The sequence below is a fragment of the Mixophyes fleayi genome, chromosome 1, assembly GCF_038048845.1.
Source record: "Mixophyes fleayi isolate aMixFle1 chromosome 1, aMixFle1.hap1, whole genome shotgun sequence".
In the NCBI taxonomy this organism is placed as follows: Eukaryota; Metazoa; Chordata; class Amphibia; order Anura; family Limnodynastidae; genus Mixophyes; species Mixophyes fleayi.
The window spans coordinates 15,027,327-15,047,312 of record NC_134402.1 but is presented as its reverse complement, the minus strand read 5'-3'; the positions used below and the strand labels follow the sequence as shown (position 1 = coordinate 15,047,312).

Sequence of the window (19,986 nt, the reverse complement as noted above, 5' to 3'; positions counted from 1 at the left end):
TCTGACCAGGCATGACGATGGGCTTTTTCATCCCATGGACATCAGCTGTTTCCCCCCCTGGTGCCTCATTTACAATAACCACATCACCATCCTCATCATCAAGTTCCTCCACAGCGCCAGCTACATCATCAATAGCCTCCTCCCGAGCCACCTCTTCCCGTACAGTGATGGGAATGTCAGGCTTGACAACCACCAACATCCTTGGACTCGCCTTGTGGATTTGTGATAATTTCTCTTTAGAAGGCAGAGTTGTTTGCTGTTTTGTTGCTGACAGCATAACTCTCTTCAATTTTTTGTAGGGGGGGGGGAGGAGGAGGAGGGCTAAGATCCGTGGGTGAAGCTGAACCACTAGTCATGAACACGGGCCAGGGCCTAAGCCGTTCCTTGCCACTCCGTGTCGTAAATGGCATATTGGCAACTTTACGTTTCTCCTCAGATGATTTTAAGTTTCTCTTTTTGCTACTTTTTCTTAACTTGGGCTTTTTGGATTTTACATGCCCGGTACTACGAGATTGGGCATCGGGCTTGGAAGACGACGTTGATGGCATTTCATCGTCTATGTCATGACTAGTGGCAGCAGCTTCAGCATTAGGAGGAAGTGGGTCTTGATCTTTCCCTACTTTATCCTCCAAATTTTTGGTCTCCATTATGTGTAGCACAAGATACTGCAGAATGTGTGAACTTGGTAATATTGCAGTACCAATGGACTTATACTGCTGTATTGGTTTTGCAAATTTGGTTATAATTATTATCTATTTTTTTTTTTTAAAATTTTTTTTTTTTTTTTACTTTTTTTTTATTTTTAAAAAACTTGGGAATAGTGGGGAAATAACTATGCCCTTAGAAGCACAGAGCACAGGACACAGCACCACTGGACTGAACAGGACACGGCACAGGACCCAGCAGCACTACGGAACTCAGCAGGACAGAGCACAGGACACAGCACCACTGGACTGATACTGCAGAATGTGTGAACTTTGTAATATTGCAGTACCAATGGACTTATACTGCTGGATTGGTTTTGCAAATTTGGTTATAATTATTATATATTTTTTTTTTTTTTTAATTTTTTATTTTTTTTTACTTTTTTTTATTTTTTAAAAACTTGGGAATAATGGGGAAATAACTATGCCCTTAGAAGCACAGAGCACAGGACACAGCACCACTGGACTGAACAGGACACGGCACAGGACCCAGCAGCACTACGGACCTCAGCAGGACAGAGCACAGGACACAGCACCACTGGACTGATACTGCAGAATGTGTGAACTTTGTAATATTGCAGTACCAATGGACTTATACTGCTGGATTGGTTTTGCAAATTTGGTTATAATTATTATATTTTTTTATTTTTTTTTAAATTTTTTATTTTTTTTTACTTTTTTTTTATTTTTTAAAAACTTGGGAATAATGGGGAAATAACTATGCCCTTAGAAGCACAGAGCACAGGACACAGCACCACTGGACTGAACAGGACACGGCACAGGACCCAGCAGCACTACGGAACTCAGCAGGACAGAGCACAGGACACAGCACCACTGGACTGATACTGCAGAATGTGTAAACTTTGTAATATTGCAGTACCACTGGACTTTTACTGCTGAATGTGTGAACTTGGCAATATTGCAGTACCAATGGGCTTATACTGCAGGATTGGTTGTGCAAATTTTGTGGTAATTAAAAAAAATTAAAGTAGTTTTTGGTATTTTTTTAAAAAACTTTTTTTTATTTTTTTAAACACAGGGGAATATTGGGGAAATAACTATGCCCTTAGAAGCACAGAGCACAGGACACAGCACCACTGGACTGAACAGGACACAGCACAGGACCCAGCAGCACCACTGACCTCAGAAGGACAGAGCACAGCACACAGCACCACTGGACTGATACTGCAGAACACAGCACAGCACAGCACAGCACAGCACAGCACAGCACAGCACAGCACAGAACTAAACAGCACAGCACAGAACTAAACAGCACAGCACGAGATCTACCAGGACAGAGGACCACCTAACACACCCTCCCTCTACCCTGATCAATGCCCGAGTGAAGATGGCGGCGACTAGCGGGGAATTTATAGGATCCGAGTATCGCGAGATCCGACAACGGGATTATGAGTCAGAGCCTCAGTTTCACATTTGAATTTGGCGCCAATACCCGGATCTGTCTCGGATCCGACTCGGATCCGCAACGTTCGGGTGGGCTCGGATTTCATAAATCCGAGTGCGCTCATCCCTATATTGGACCATTGCTTTCTCTGACAATCTCTAATTTTATAGGGAGATGTTTCACCTGCATGGACGGCCTCGCAAAATTGTCTCTGATCAAGACATACAATTTGTGTCTAAGTTTTGGAAATCCCTGTGCAGATGCTTCGATATTCAACTCAATTTTTTTATGGTCTACCATCGTTAGTCAAAAAGACAGTCTGAGGTGGTCAACAAGGATTTGGAACCTTCCTAAGAATATCGATCTCTGCTAGTCAAGATGATTGGATGGATTTGTTACCCTGGGCAGAATTCATTCACAATAATCAATTTCATGAAACTGCTTCTTTTTCACCATTTTTCATTGTCTACGGAACATCTTTGTCACAGTTCTTGGAACACTGGAATGTACCTGCCGGCGTTGGAACAACTCCAGTGAGAAGTGCGGGGTCTAGCGCACCTCCAGTCTTCTCCAGGGACCCCCACAAGGAGGTATGGGTTTTGCTGCGGGAGATGCGCAGGTCGTGGTCCTTCCACTGAGCCGCCAGCGAGATACAGAAAATTGAGGGTAGTCAGTCTAGCTGGATCAGCAATGTACGGACAGCAGAGATACACAGGGATGTCCAGAAGGAGTGGTCAAGGTGAGCCGGGTTGGTAACGTTCGGGCAACACAGTACAGTAGGAGGATTTCCGGAGGAGTGGTCAGACAAGCAGGAAACAGTACCAAAAAGCCAAAAACAGGAGCAAACAGGAGAATAGTGTGGAAAAGCCAAGGTCATATACTGGAGATCACAAAAGAATACACTGCAACGCTGGAGCTGGGGGACCTAAAACTTTGGCACCCACATGGTGCCAGAGACAGCTTTAAATAGTGGCCAGAACCAGTCATTAGCTGCGTGTTATATTGGGCACCGCTGGAGCTCCTAATAGCGTCCCGTCCCATGCAATGAGACACACATGCATAGAGGAGCTGGTGGGAACCCGGATGCATCAAAGCAAAACATCTGACAGGCGGCTATCCCGACACGGCAGAGGGATGATGTCTGACAATCCTTTTCTCCCTAAAACTGCATCTTTACCCTGTTCTGAGGTACCAGCCGTTGAGCCACTTTATCAGAATTTCTTGAACATTTGGTCTAAGGTTATGAAAAGTTTGAAGAAGTCTACCACCAAATATAAAAAAAATTCTGCCAAGAAAAGACTTTCAGTCCCTAAATTACAGCCGGGCGATAGAGTGTGGTTATCCACTCATAAATCATGTTTCCGAGTTCTTTGCATGAAGTTCACACCACGCTATATCGGTCCCTTCAAAATCTTTATGTATTCCCGTATTTAATATGTCTCTCCTTGAGCCTCTTGTTACCAACGGATTATCATCCAGTCTAAGTCCTCCATCTGCTAGCAGAACCCAACACCAAGATGAATCAGAAGTCAACCAGATCTTGGACACCCGCATTTCTGGGGCGATGTACAATTTCTTGTAGACTGATTATGGGCCTGAAGAATGCTCAAAGCAACTCCCCTCATCTCCTCAAGCTCTTCGACAAAAAGGTCCACGGTAATTCTAACCCGGATTTCAGCTCACAGCAGAGCTGCGAGCAGAAAGCCGGAGTTAAAAGTACCATAATAACAGTAATAGTGCGCAAGCCAGTGACTTTTTCAAGTAATGCGGCTAATTGAATTCCCCCCACTATGACTATGTCCACCAACTTACTGAAGTAACTGTGCTATGCACAATTGGTATGGGCAGGTCCCTGGGGAGTCCACATGGTGCCAAATTAATATATTAATCTGATATCTATATGATCGGTGATCACATGGGACTGAACACACATAAATGTCATCCATGTAGCCCTTAGAGTAACCTTGTACTTACACTGTGTCACACATCAGGGTCTTAACCCCACTTACCTGGTCCGGCAGTGTCAACTCACGACCATCCGTGCCCCTCCTTGCCGCCATTGACACTCCTGGGTCCCTTGTCATTATGTGTAAACAAACACTCTCTGCTGTTCTGCTTCATAGGCACCGCCATCTTGGATTGCACCACATGATCCATTCTGACAAACCAGTCTCCAGCAATACTGGTCACATGATTCAGCCAGCCTATCAGTGCACAGTGTGCCCTACTTAAACCAGGATCTGCTGATTATGCATTGCTAGAGCTCTCATTCCTAGGTGAAGGTTTTCTGGCTCTGCAGTATCTTCTACCAGCAAGTGCTCTGTTTCTGTCTGCAGTATTTCCTAAAAGCTTTACCAAGTGCTCTGACCCTGTCTGCAGTATTTAATACTGATCCACTTGTCTACCCTCCCGGAATGTTCCTGGAGACTCATAGAATATTGGGAGGATAGCAGAAAAATCTCCCGGATTTCTGTGGGGCATCATTTTGGCTCCCGACGGGAAGGATGCGGGAGATTTGCCTTCTTTCCCGGGAGTCCAGGAGACCTACCCGGAATTCAGGAGTCTCACATTTTGGGTGAGTGGGCAAGTATGGACTAGTGCGATGCTCCATGATGGCCAAATTATGGTAAAGGTCCGTTGCGTTTTCATGCCGTGTCAGCATGTGTATGTCCTCCCAATATTCTATGAGTCTCCAGGAACATTCCGGCAGATTAGACAATTATGATAAATATAGATAATAAGTAAGAGAAAGTGTCATTGTATGATGGATGGAATTCCACAGACTGGGTGCAGCCGGAGAAATGTGCTGTAACTGGATATGGGAGCAGGTAATGAGCAGGGAAGGGTTGGAAAATTTTAGCTCGGGGGTCAAGACTGGACTAAGCAGCCAATTAGGAACATTTTAAAGGGAAATAAATGCAGCCCAAGATAGCCCACTATGGGACCGGCCCAGGGGGCAAATGCACCCTGTCAATCAGCCCAGCCTGCCCCTGGTAATAAGTATGGATAAGAGGCGCAGTTCTTGTGCAGAGGGGTTGAGTTTGGTAGATACTGTGAAGAGATGTATGTTGGAGCAGTTTTATTAATGGCTTTGTATGTTAGTAGAAGTATGTTATATTTGATTTGTTACCGGCAACTGATGGAGTGACTGACCAGTGAGAGAGACATCCGTCTGTTTGAGTACTGAACCTGTTTTTCACAGTGCGCGTGCGCAGAAATGCACAACTTTTTGCCACTTACCACTCCTTATGCCTGAAGAAGGGTGACGGGGGAGGGAACGGGTGTTCTAGCATAAGCACTGTACGGTAAGGGCAGGGGAAGGCTGGCAGACTTTAGCCCGGGGGGCAAGCACTCAGCACTGGTCCATAAGTAGCGGCGCATCCTTAAAGGGTGGTTTTTGGTACAATATATATTTATCTATATAAAAAGAGGCTATTTTAGTGTTGCTTAATCCATATATATTTTTTTATGCCCAGGCCCAGAGCTGGATTAAGGCACTGGGGGGCCTGGTCACTTTAGACAGGGTAACCCCCTATGATGTAACATGGTTATCATTTTAGACAAATACACAGGCAATACTGTGTGCACTACTGTTAGGTGCACACAGTTCTGCCTTCACGAGCAGTACACGGTGGAGCGGGACATACCTCCTAACTGTCCTAAGCGAAACAGTCATCCAAATTCGGGACTGTCCCTCCAGATTCAGGACAGTTGGCAGACTGTCCTTCTCTCTCCTACCTGTTCTTGTCACTTTCACCACTTGTGGCTGCTGGTTACTTTAGCTCATTTGCTGGTTGTCTGGATCCTGGAATGTTGGAGGCCCTATTTGGAAAAAATATGGGTACAAGAGATTTAGAAAACTCCAACTAGCCCCAGTGTTAAATCAGTAGCACACAAGTTTTAGAATCAGGCCTCCAACCAGCCCCAACATTAAGTTAACAGTATTCCCATTTAATACATAATCCTTTTTCCCTCCTACCAAACAGCCCCAGAAATAAATTAAATATTTACAATTACAATTAATAGCCCTCAGCCCCAAAATCCCATATTCAATTAATAGCCCCAAACCACCTCACCTTAAATTAATAGGACCCAATATTAATTTAAATAGCCCCACCTTCACCCCACAAATAAAATAGCACTCATTAAATAATTAGCTCCCACTTGCACTCCACCATTAAATAGCATACCTCCCACACAATATTAAGACCCCCCTTCCTTTACATATATTAACATACTGCCCCCACACACACTATATTTATATACTGCTCTCCCACACTCACACACACACACTATATACTTCCCACACACACACAATATATATCACACACTTACCTCATTCCACTCGCGCATCTGCAGTACTGCACTGTTCACACATGGGACGGCACCTGTCACGTGGTGCGTGTCCCATGTGGCAAGCCGGGGAGGAGGGGACGTGGCCTCAGCCAATGGTGAAAGGTGGCTGGTCCCGGAGGAGGGACCTGTCACCAAATAGTAGATACTTGGACCGGTTCATGCACCGGCCAAAAAATTTCTGTCCGGCCCAGGGGGCATGTGGCCCCCTGTAGCCCGGCCCAGCCCGCCCCTGGGTAAGGGCGTGTTTAAGTAATTGCGTTCAGATTCAGACTGGGACATAGAAAAGAGATTTTAACTGTGGGTGGTCAGGGCAGGTGTACAGTAAGTTTGGAATAATGATGAGGACGACGAACACCCGATCTAGTGGATTGCTTGCAATTAGAGCTTTGCAAATGATTCACGGATGCGTAGTTCGGCCATAAATTAGAGTTTGCGGAGAGTGCTGTAGGAAAGACTTAAAAAAACCTGTACGCATCTGGGAAGTTGTTCCTGTCGTATTTGCTCGGTTATTCAAGTTTACATGAGGCTTCATAGCAATTACATTAGTAACATATAAAAATAAAATAACAGGTGTTTGTACACCAAGTTAGGCGTGTCTAAGGGGTGTTCCGTTATCAATAGATGCAATAGATGTTTCTTCAACTCTGAACACGGCAGACATACACATTCACTTACCTGCAACTTTTTCAATAATGAGTTTGAAAAAAAATGTTCATATACTGCATATTTAACTTTCACAAAAATTTGGCCACTAGGTGGTGCTATTCGTGACTGTCTAATATAGGACCTCTACTGTACCTCCAGTATATATACATAACTGCAGATCTCTCTTGCACAGACATAGCATCAGAATGTGACAACTGTATGTATTTTGTAATGAAGTTGCATAAACATGTGAGCTTATACAATAAAGGACAGTTGTGTTATTTATGTATTATTTCTGTCTGTATTTTTAAATGTTACAGCATGATGGAGCAACTACTCCCGTCACTTTAATGTGTGGAGAAAACAGCAGCAGCGCTACGATAGCAAACACACTAATACAAGATTGTCTCCCTCCCAATCGTATTTTTCTAAAGGAAGTATTTAAACCACAAGATTTTCAGGAATGTCCCAACGTACGTTACGGGGATTCCGTCTTTATATTGTGAATATCGTCTTTATTTAAAAGACACTTAATACATTAAAACCTTTACTAAGAGACTTCATATCAGTCTTGTTTCATGAATGCGTGATAAGAGTGGGGATAAATAATGCGACACTCATTTCTGGTCACTATGTAGATTGGTCTCCCCCTCTAGTCGGTGTGGTTGCTTCCACTCGCTGCGGTGACCGGCTGAGCTCGGGGAGGGGTGTGTCTTCGCAGTGACGTGTAATAATGGATCCCGTTCTGTACATTGTAGCAGCTGCTCTGCTGGCTGTGCTGCTGTTCTTCGCTGCCAGGATCTGGGGGCAGACGGAGCCAGGTTAGCGAGGTCTGGGGGGGAAGGCGGAGCCAGGTGAGCAGGGTTTAGGGGGGAAGGTGGAGCTAGGTGAGCAGGGTTTAGGGGGAAGGTGGAGCCAGGTGAGCAGGGTCTGAGGGGGAAGGCGGAGCCAGGTGAGCAGGGTCTTGGGGGGCAAAGGCGGAGCCAGGTGAGCGCCGTCTGGGGGGGAGGCAGAGCCAGGTAAGCAGGGTCTGGGGTCGAAGGTGGAGCCAGGTGAGCGGGGTCTGGGGAGGAAGGCGGAGCCAGGTGAGCGGGGTCTGGGGGGAAGGCGGAGCCAGGTGAGCGGGGTCTGGGGGCGAAGGTGGAGCCTGGTGAGCAGGGTCTTGGGGATAGGCGAAGCCAGGTGAGCGGGGTCTGGGGGACGAAGGCGGAGCCAGGTGAGCGGGGTCTGGGGGACGAAGGCGGAGCCAGGTGAGCGGGTTCTTGGTGGCGAAGGCGGAGCCAGGTGAGCGGGGTCTTGAGGGGCAAAGGAGGAGCCAGGTGAGCGGGGTCTGGGGGACGAAGGCGGAGCCAGGTGAGCGGGTTCTTGGTGGCGAAGGTGGAGCCAGGTAAGCGGGGTCTTGGGGCAAAGGCGGAGCCAGGTGAGCGGGGTCTGGGGGGGATAGGCAGAGCCAGGTGAGTGGGGTCTGGGGGGAAGGCGGAGCCAGGTGAGCGGGGTCTGGGGGCGAAGGCGGAGCCAGGTGAGCGGGGTCTGGGGGACGAAGGCGGAACCAGGTGAGCGGGTTCTTAGTGGCGAAGGCGGAGCCAGGTGAGCGGGGTCTTGGGGGGCAAAGGCGGAGCCAGGTGAGTGGGGTCTGGGGGGGATAGGCAGAGCCAGGTGAGCGCGGTCTGGGGGGGGATAGGCGGAGCCAGGTGAGCAGAGTCTGGGGTCGAAGGTGGAGCCAGGCGAGTAGGATCTTGGTGGGGCAGGCTGAGCCTGGCGAGCAGGGTCTTGGGGGGGGCAGGTGGAGCCAGGCGAGCAGGGTCTGGTGAGCAGGGTCTTGGGGGGGCAGGTGGAGCCTGGTGAACTGGGTCTGGGGGGCAGGAGGAGCCAGGTGAGCTGGGTCTGGGGGTCAGGAGGAGCCAGCTGAGCTGGGTCTGGGGGTCAGAAGGAGCCAGGGGAGCAGGGTCTGGTGAGCAAGAGGAGCCAGGGGAGCAGGGTCTGGTGAGCAGGCTGAGGGTGAGCTAGCGAGAAACATAAACCTTTTTGTAATGGAGCTAAGCGGGAGATTCAAAATATATAGTACAGGAGGTGTAAAATTGAATATAGTAGCTGATAAGAAATGTCCTGGACCCTGCAGCCAGTTGCCATCTTTAATTCTCCCATCCCAGAAGTGTTATGTTTTGTCCATCGTGTGTAACTAATACTGTCTGCAAGTCTTTGATCCTGTGTTCAGCGTTGGTGAATGAACTTTCACACTGTATTAACTTCAATTTCAGGTGCAGCATCCTTTTAAGATATTTTATATACATAGAATTAATACATTTTCTGTTTCATTGTAGCTGACCGCGAGCACCAGCAAAATGTTGTGGCAGCAGCGACGGCGAGGCCGCGGCCTCAGCTAGAGGAACGAGGGGATGGAATGCCGAGGCGGCGGGTGAATCGTAACATGTTGGCGCAGAGACGAGCTCAGCGTATGGAGGAAGAGAGAGAAGGTATTCCTCTTAGTCTGTTTATTGCCATGTAATGGAAAGGATAGCTCTTTTTTGGACATTTTTAGGGCTCACGTATCCACTTTTGTTGCTCTTTTCACACGCCACTAAACAGATGAAAAGTGCTTTAAAATAGTACATAAGGGTCATTGGTGCCATTCCCATATTGTGTTCTAAAGCTTTAACATGGCATTGACGATCTTGGAACGTAACGCGCCTCTCTCATGCGTTATCTTTACATAGATTATATAGTTAAAATCACAGCGTATGAGAAGTGCCTGGCGAATAGCATTAAATATGCATCACAAAGACAAATGTTCATTTTAATGCATTTTTTTTTGTTTTTCATTTTCCCAGAGTGTATCAGTGGATGAGCCCTTAGCAACTAAGTGTAGTAGACTCGGATGGTTTATTTTGCAAGTTAAGTACCCTTTTTGTCTACCTGTTAGATGCATTCTGCTAAAGAGTGTATCTAACTTGTACTTTGAGATACAAAAGTTCTATGCTGCTTGGGGTCAGGCATAGTTTGAAGGCACACTCGACCCCGCTGGCACGTCATCAGCCTGATTTTTCCATTATTCCTGCGAAACAACTGCGGTTTTTAATCCACATAAACCCACCGTCCTATCACTGACCAGCAGAGTGCATGACAGCGCCACCATCTAAAACCCCACAGCTCCTAATTTGCTGCCTAATGCTCCCTGATCTCTGAATCTCCAGGTAAAGAACATGCAGGAAAGTTTGCACAGGTTATTTTTTCTTTTTCTGTTGTCGTGGGTGTGATCACGAAGATACAGTTTACCGACATGACGGGTATTTTACTAAGTAACTGACAGTCCTGCAGTAAGTGACATATTGGAGGGTTGATTGGCCATTTAAACCCCGACAGTGAGAAGATGAAACAGCAAGAAATGAATGGTTGCTATGGAAACTCTTATACCACAGTCCAGCCACACAGGGGCAGCGTAATAACACATCTGATGCTGAAGACCCTACATGGGGCTGTGCCCACTGCGTTGTTGGAGTGGCAGGGGCAAAAGCAAGATTTGTAGAGGGGGGTTTTTCACATCACGCCGCCAGTGGGCGTGACCAGCATGCATGGGGGCGTGGCTATAATTTTAGCCAGTGCTTGGCTGCTCTCCAACTCTTCCTATCCCCATAATATACATGGGCAATGCTGCGTGCTCTACTGTTAGGTGCACGCAGCTCTCCCTTTTCAAGCAGAGCCGTGTGAAGCGGGAGCAGTGTCCAGCCACCACAATTATACAGTGCCCCAGGCTTGGAGGGGGCTTTCTGGGCACTAGGAAACCCCCCACCCTTGGTTTGCCTGTGACTGGGGAACTATATAATAGCCCCTAAATGCTTTTGCATCCCCACAACATTCATGGAGGGTGGGGGCAGGTAGGGCCCCCGAGATCTAGACCTGGTGCCCTTAAATAGTTCTGACACCACAATGCACAATGGTGGGGCTGCAAAGATGTGACTTGATTACTATTCCTCGGCCACACAAGGCAACGGGGGCTTTTTGTAATATTCCTGGTCCCACACTGCTCCAGCTTGTATTGGATTTGCCATTTTATTTTTGCCATCCTTCCAACTTACCAGGGGAAAAGGGGCATCTTTCACAGCAGTCCCTGCACTCCCGCAGGAGGGAAACTTGGCACCTAAAAGGTGAATACACTGATACTGAATTGCGATGTAATGTATCGCTGGTCACTTCTATTTAGGGGGGTAAAATGCAGTGTTGGTTCAAAATTTTAGCTACAGAGGCAAAGGTGTGTTTGCTGTGTGGTGCAGGCTGTCAGGACTCAAGGAGCGGTTTTGTTTAGAAGGGAATCGGCTAGCTGATAAGAGGGCTAAAAAAAAAGTGCAAGGAGTAAGTAATTTACAGTATTTAAACCTTTTGGTTGTAGTCATCCCATTTAAAGGCAATGTAAGCCGAAGCATTTATATTATGTATATGAAGTACACCACGTGTACGGTAGTTTGCTTAAAAGTTTTTCTCTTGTAGACCAGTCTAGCATTTATCTGCTTGTTTATGGTAACTCGGCCTCTTGGTGGCGCTGTTGTAAAGGGCTCTATGGATAGACAGTAAACCTATTTATTTTTCTCTGCAGACGATGTGAATATTATGGTTCTCTCTGCAGAATAAAACAAAATCAAACCCTGCTCTCCATGAAGATTAGGGTTCTCTTTTGGGGGGATCTCTTGTTGGTCTTGTTTAGGGTAAGTTACCCCAGAAAATATTTATATACTGGTTTGCAGATTTAAAAAACAAAAAAACACCTCCCACAAATGTCCCATGGATAATGTCAAATATTTAGGCAGCCTGTGGCTCTCCAGATGTTATGAAACTACAAGTCCCAGCATACCCTGCCAGCTAGGGCTATGCTGTGCCTTTAACTGCACCCCATCTGGAATCTCTGGGCACAAAGTTGACATTTGTTTTAAGTTGGACAAATTGCTCTATAACATATTGTGAACTGAACATTTCATTTAACTGCAGGGGCAGCGGAAAAGCCCAGGATTGGATTTATATATCCATTTAATATTTATATTTTGATTTATATATCCATTGTCCACTATATATTTTATTGATGAAATGGCAAAGATAACATTTATGACCTTGACATATATATGCAAATATAAATGTTTCAATATAATCATTTATGTGCATTTAGTGGATTCTCCTGGTAGCTGGAGAAATGTCACATTAGTTAGGAGCTGTTCACCCTGATTTCATTCAGTGTACATGGTTTGGATGGTGAAGGTGGTAATATTATTGTCTTTAATTTATATAGCGTCGCCTTGCTACTCAGCGATGTCATTCACATCACTCCCTGCCGAATTGGAGCTTGCATTCCGTACCAAACAGACAGGCACGCTCTCTAGGGTACATTTTAGTCATCTGCCAATTAACCATGTATGGAAACCCACGCAGACATGGAGAGAACATAAAAACTCCACACACACATAAGGCCGCGATTGAGAATCGAACTCTTGACCCCATCTCTGAGGCAGCAATGCTAACCGTGTTGCTTCCATTCCTCTCCACATCTGGGTTGGCTGGATTCACCTGTCAGCAATGATAGCTAAACAGCAGTGAGGTAGCGATTGTAGGACAAGTGGTTATATTATTGTTAAATCCCAGAAGCCCGTTAACGTTTTGAAGTCTGAGCTGTGGTTTAACTAGAGTCCGAGCATCCATGTTCATCCTTGTGTGTGTTCGTCAATCAGGTCCTCAGTATTTTCACAAAAGCACAGAGTATTTCAGGAGACGGGTGCTCTGTTTTTGTGAGTCATTGACCTGTCCTCTCATGTGATTATTTTTGTGGGTACAGGGCTGCATGTGATGGGGTATTGACTGAGTGTTGGATGGTCTTCCTGCAGCACATAGTATGATGTGAGGCTCCTGCAATACTTATTCGGGAAAATTGTGGAACTGCTTCTGTGTTAACTAAAGTTCATATCTTTGTTGTCAACTTGGCGTATAATTATGTTGGATTAATAATATAATTGTTAATGCTAATGGAGCTTGAGGCCAGTCTTTAAATGTTGAGAAAAAAATTACATTCTTAGATAATAACTGAATATTAAAACTAAAAAGGTATTTATTCTGAAAACAATGTATGCTATGCAGACATCTTGCATATAACAAAGTAACGCTTCAGTTGATTGGCTTGGGTTAAACGTTGACGCTCAGTATAGCCAAGCAAGCATTATTTTAATTTAACAATAATTTGACCACCAAGGTCAGTGATTTTTCCTGTTCATGTTATCTTGGCGGTGGGGCAAATTAGACTAATAAATTGTATTAAGGAGGGGAACAGGTTTGCATGTGCAAGATTACATATACTTGTGTATTTTACTAAATATTTAATAAAAATAAAGTTGTGGTTAATTTTGTTTTAGAATATAGGGCAATACCCCTTGTTAATAGTGGCAAACAAGGCTATGTGTGTTATATAATTTTTGAGGATCTATTTAGCCAAAAGAGAAATATAAAACTGTTTATTAGTCAATTGTATTTCTGACGTTATTGGGCACATATTTGTGTGTAGATGACCGAATGTTTCTAATAGACACCAATGCCGTAGTTTTTATCTAAGGTCAAAATTAGCATTGAAACATTGCGGAACCTTTTTCATGAGTGTAATCAAGTTATAACTTGACTACTGCGACCTTCTCCTTACTGGCCTCCCCACTCCCATGTTGCTTCTCTTTAATCTATACGCTTTTAGACTTATCTTCCTCTCTCTCCACTTCACATTTTCCTCCCCTCTCTGCCAAGCCTTAAGCTGGGTACACACTACAGGGTTTTTGTCCAATAATCAGCTCAACCAGCTGACATACGACCGCTCGTTCGAAAGTCGGGTCAGTGTGTGTAGTGATAAAATGGTCGAAAGTCTGCCCAAATGGACGATTGTCGCCTCATTTGGTTGGTCGTACCGTTCAATATTTTCGTTCCAATCTCCTTTCCGTTGTGTAGTGTGTATAAACTTCCGACCGATCCACGATGATCCTCCGAAACTTCCTCGACCTGGGGGGGCGTGTGTATGTAAATTTGTGATGCCTGTACCAGTCCCACATGGTGCGGTATCCGCACATCACAGACCTGTGTTTTGTATAGATGTGTATTGCACCTGTCTGGCTTACACTTGTATAAAGCACGTGTGTTATTACCCTTTGCATCTGTATTGGGAACCTATTCATATTTACCCTTTATAAACTAATACCTTTATAAACTATTAAACTTATAAAGTCATATTAACCTTTATTAACTAATATTTGTAAAATACCCAGAATAAACCACACAGTCTTGATGCAACAGTTTTATTGCAGGAAAAAGTACAAACATTTTTATTGCAGAATATGACAAACCGCAGACACATTTCAACAAAATTTCTCAAAGTTTTGAATTTTTTTCTTGATGTCGCTTTGGTTTATATTCCATTTGATTTCTGTACCTACGCAACTAGGAAATAAAAAAATGTTTACCATTAAACTTCTATATCTGGAATCTATATCCAACACCAGTAATACTCTCATTTGCTCACCTTGCACACTGCTCAAGTACTTTTACCATCATCTCCACCTCTCTTGGGCTCATTGGCTTTGCTCTTCTTGAGCTTCTCCACCCCCCACCTTAACTTTTTCAACATTTTTTGGCCCTTCCAGCACCATCTCTGACTCTGTCTCCGTCTCCATAGCTGCAACCCCCACTGACACCTTCTCCTCACCCGCCATCTTCTAACGTTCCTCAGCGCCAAACAGGCTCCTCTGTCATTTTATACACTCAGACATGGGCGTTTGTTTCTGCTGTGGACCAATGAGCGATGATGTGCGCAGAGAATGGAGCATTGTGGGTGATGCCTATTCGTGTATAATAACCTCGTGTATGGAGATTTTGGGCTATAACTTTAACCCGTACAGGACCATTACATACGAAGGGATTTTATTATTAGGTAATAATCATTGCATTGCACTTTTACAAGTGAAATGTTTTTTCTAAATTTTATGTATGGTAATAAACTTCTATTTTATAGGAATGAATGACGAGACAGTGTGGTCTTCTCTTTTTATGCAGTTTTAGTGTTAACTATAGTGAAAGCTCTGCCCCTTTATGCTAATGTCTTTGCTATATAGTTACATGCCCCGCAAATGTTGCTTCAGTGTGTCCGAAATTAAAATCTTTGCTCACGACAACATTGCTGTAAAAAGTTGCTACCTGGATGGCCGCTCTTCCCTTTATCGTCTGAAACAAGGTTAGTGTGTATGCAGTCCATGGACCCAGCGATCAGACCATCGATCGGATGTAAAATCGATCGGCAAAAAAAGTTGGTGGAATATTCTGTAGTGTGTACCCAGCACACTGGCTCCCCTTCCCTACAGAATCCTCTTCAAACTACTCACCCTCACATGCAAGGTCCTCTCCAACTCCACTGCTCTCTACATCTCCAACCTCATCTCCATACATGCTCCCTCCCGCCCTCTCCAGTCGGCCATCCCCTAGCCCAGGGTTTCCCAAACCCAATCCTCAGGGTGCAGGTTTTCCATATCTCCTTGCTGGAGCACAGGTGTATTCATTACTGACTGACACATTGTAACATTCACAGGTGGTCCTAATTGTGTCACATGTGATCTGGAAAACCTGCACTGTTGGGGAGCCCTGAGGACTGGGTTTGGGAAATCCTGTGCCTAGCCTGTAAAGCTTCAAACGTTCATCGACAACCCACCTGTTCATAAAAGCCCACCAGTCGTCTGTTTAACCATCTCACCATGTAGTATATACCTCGACCTCTTTCATCCTCCATTGCTCCCACTCTGGCTTCTTGCCCTCAGATCCCCTTACACTGGCTCACTCCCATGTGTCAACGGTTTGTTCCCTTTAGATTGTAAGCTCTAGTGATCAGGACCCTCCTCCCTCCTGTTCTCATTACCTATAACTTTTGCTCACTAACTACACTGCTCACCTCCTCCTGGGCTCCCTGCCCATTGACTCAACTCCTGGTCTTCGCACGTCTTTCAGTGGCTCTACACCTGTTAGTTGCACCCACGCTAATTGACACAGGATTCAGCCTGCGCTAAATATACCCCTTGTACCCCATTACCCATCCAGGCTATCAGCTGTGTTGAGCTGTAATGTTATTTGTTCACTGTATTGTACTGTTATACCATGTACTGTCTTGTTTGCCCTCGGTACGGCACCGTGGGCCCCTTGTGGTGCCCTGTAACTAAAGGTTACTAATTACAACTTTTAAATGATGCATGTTTAATATATGGCATAAAGTATTACCTGCAAATAAGTAATTTTACTGCGTAGTGTCTTCCTATAGTGCAACTATTACCCAGATATAGTGGTGGCGTCCATCTTGTAGGCTGAGATATTATTTGTGAGAATACAGCGATTCCCTAGGAACTAATGCCGTGACGACGAGTGAATCTACAGGCTTCATCCTCATTAGTGTCTGTTCAGAAATCCACAAGATGGCTGCCTTCATTGGAAGTTGAGTGCATGCTAAATGAGTGTACTGTAGCTGGTAGGCTTGCATCCTGGCAGGAAGCAGTATTTACAATCTTGAGTGGATCTGCAGATGCCTTGTCGGCACCTCTGACCGTGAAAGGGCAAATTCTTGAAATGACTCACAGGGACGTACGTCTTGTATTTTGTGCTGATTTTATGCATCGATAAGGCTAATTTATAAAGACATTGACATTTTCCTGAATTTTAATGTAGTTGTCAATCTCGACGTGACTGACTCCAAATATATATATTAACTGAAGATCTTCGTTGTTGTTTTATTTAAAAATAAAATAAAAAATTAAGTCCTTTTTCAGTTTGTTTTCAACCTCCTCTGGAGATCCATCATTTTTCGGGCCCCTGTGTCTGGGGGCCAGAAGTAATATAGAGTCTTCTCTGTCAAGCGAGAGTATCTGATAGCAGGAAGCCTTTCATATTTAAGGGGGATGATCAACTGTGGTTCTTATGATTCATATCCTTTAAATCTGTCAGTAGGTACAAGTATGTTATCACAACTTTGTTATGCAGAAACGATCATGATACCACAGTACATAATAACATTATTAAAAACACTAATAAGATTCTGTTGGAGAACAGAAAATCTGTTTCTTCCAAGGTTCAATCAACATTTATATCGTGCATCATATTCTGTACTTCTTTACAACTGGGAACTAACGTAGTAATAAAACAATACTGGGTAATACATACAGACAGAGAGGTAAGAGGGCCCTGCCCGCAGGCTTACAATCTATAGGACAATGGGAGTTTTATACATGAGGGTAAGTGCTACATATTGCATATTGGTCCAGCCAGATTGCAAAGATGAAAAAAGTGCTTAGTGGGCTGTATGATCCAGTCACACAGTAATGTTGGTCAGTGGGTTGTTGTCTGTGTGAACTGTATAAAGGGTGGTAATAGGGTAACCTAGGGAGGTTGAGGGCGGTAGAGGAATATTATAAGCTAGCCTGAAGAGGTGGGTTTTCAGAGAACGCCTGAAGGTTTGAAGACCAGAGGAAAGTCTTATTGTGCGATGGAGGGAATTCCACAGAGTGGGTGTAGCCCTGAAAGAAGTCCTGTGACCGGGAATGGGAGGATGTGATGAGAGTGAAAGAGAGACGTAGATCTCATGCAGAACGGAGGTGTCAAGGTGGGAGATATTTTGAGACAAGTCAGGAGATGTATGTTGGCGCAGTTTTGTTCTTGGTCTTGAATGTTAGTAGAAGTATTTTATATTGGATTCTGTAATTATCAGGCAATCAGTGTAGAGACTGACAGAGTGGCTCAGCAGAGGAAGAATGATTTACAGTCTAAAATAGATTGTAGGGTTGGGAGTCTGATTCGGGGGGCGAGATGTTTCTTAGATATATGTAGGAGGATGTAGATATTACTTGTTATTAGTCTTTCTTTATAGTCGCTCCACCTGAGGTCTGCAGTGCAGTGAGCGGGCAAACAACAAGACAGTACAATACAGCAAACAAATAACATTACAACTCACAATACAGTTACTGATTAGCCTGGGGAAAAAAGTTACAGGTAATAAGAGCAGGAGCGAAGAGGTTCCGGACCCTAGAGCTTACAATCTAAAGGGAAAGTGGACAATAGATTGACACATGGGATGAGCCATTGTAAGGGGATCTGAGGACAAGAAGCAAGAGAGGAATAGATGAAGGATTAAAGAGGGTGAGATATACTACATGGTTTTAGAGTTAAGTGAAGGACTGGTGTTTTTTTTTCTAAATGGGTGAGTTTTCAATGACCATTTGAAAGGGATAGTCTAATAGAACAAGGGATATCGTTCCAGTGGTGGGGGGCAGCACGGGAAAGATCTTGGATAAAGGAGTGAGATGCGGTTACCAGAGGGGAGGAAAAGGCGACGTTCATTGGTCAACCGGAGAGGGCAGGAGGGAGTATGTATGGAGATAAGGATGAAGATGTAGAGAGCAGTGGAGTCGGAGAGGATCTTGTTCATGATGGTGAGGAGTTTGAAGAGGATTCTATAGGGATAAGGAGAGCCAGTGTAAGGCTTAGCAGAGAGGGGTTGTAGATGTGGACCGGCGAGAGTCTAGTTGCAGCATTAAGTGTTGATCGGAGGAGTGAGATGGGAGCGGTGGAGGATAGTAAGGAGAAGGTTGCTGTAGTAAAGACGAGAAATGATCTGTAAGTGGGTAAGTTTTGGTGGCATCCTGGGAGAGGAAGGGTCTTTCTTACATGTGCGATATTGCAGAGCTGGAATCGACAGGATTGGGCAAGAGGTTGAATGTAAGGGGTGAAGGAGAGGGGGGGAGTCAGGAATGACACATAGGCAGCGCAGCTGGGGCACAGAGGAGGGTGTTGAATACCACTAGGGTTTAGTCAGCGCTCCAAGACCCTCTCTATAAAGAAAATGAGTCCTACACAAAGGGAGAATAATCAAGGACACAGGCTGCAGGAATAGCAATTAATAAGATTTAATTGCATAGAAATAAAGAAATAGGATAAATAAAATGAGAGCATATGTCACTTTGTGACTTTTATAATACATCTAAAATAGAAGCTATAGCAACAGTAACATCATATGAGAGCTAATAAATAGTAGAAAACTGTATATAATGAGGATCCAACTCTCCCTAAGGTTGGGAGATAAATCTTAATAAGTCCTGAGGTAAGCAAAATATATTATCAAGACCGCTTCAAAGGAAAGTAACTGCCAAACCAAAGTCATCTGATATATGGGGTCCATTAGGAGAAAAAGCAAATAACTCACACTCCAATTATTTTCAATAAATAGTCCCAGTTATCAGAATAAGGTAATCTCCATGGTCCAGAGCCAATTTAGTAGCAGGAATCGGGGGAGGGGGGGGGGGGGGGCAGTGAGAAAGGAAAACTGCTTCTTACTCGTATTGATAATGCGATCATGTGGCTCCACCCAAAGTCTGCAAACTAGCGGTGCGCACCTGGAAAATCTGCCCGGACAGAAACTTCCTAGATACTAGGTTCCTAGGCAGATTCATTCCTCCTTCCGTATGAGAGTAGAAGTACTGCAGTCGAAAGGATCCTGCTACCAATACTGCTCTCACCACACCCCTGACGCGTTTCGTTCTCTTGGAACTTTTTCAAAGCGGAGGGTGTTGTCAACAGTTATAGAGAGGACAGGAGGGGTGGAGGGAAGACGATGAGTTCAGCTTTGGCTATGTTAAGTTTGAGAAAGTGTGTAGAACATCTAGGAGGAGATGGCAGAGTGGCAATTGCACACCTAAGAGAGGAGGGAAGGGGAGAGATCAAGAGATGAGAGGTAGAGTTGAGTGTCATAGGCATAGAGAATGGTACTGGAGGCTGAAGGAACTGATGAGTTCACCCAGGGAGGATGTACTATATAGCGTGAGTTAATCGTATTGGGGTTCCCGT

The 19,986-nt window shown here is 44.8% G+C and overlaps 1 protein-coding gene across 1 annotated transcript in view; it reads left to right on the top strand.

Moving 5' to 3' along the window:
• Positions 1 to 7,804: 7,804 nt before the first annotated feature.
• Positions 7,805 to 19,986, top strand: part of DDRGK1 (DDRGK domain containing 1) — a 44,881-nt gene continuing 32,699 nt past the window's right edge. Inside the window, exons 1-2 of the mRNA XM_075189528.1 lie at positions 7,805 to 7,931; positions 9,432 to 9,584. Coding sequence (XP_075045629.1) covers positions 7,844 to 7,931; positions 9,432 to 9,584 — 241 coding nt within the window. The 5' untranslated portion in view covers positions 7,805 to 7,843. The remainder of the gene's footprint in view (positions 7,932 to 9,431; positions 9,585 to 19,986) is intronic.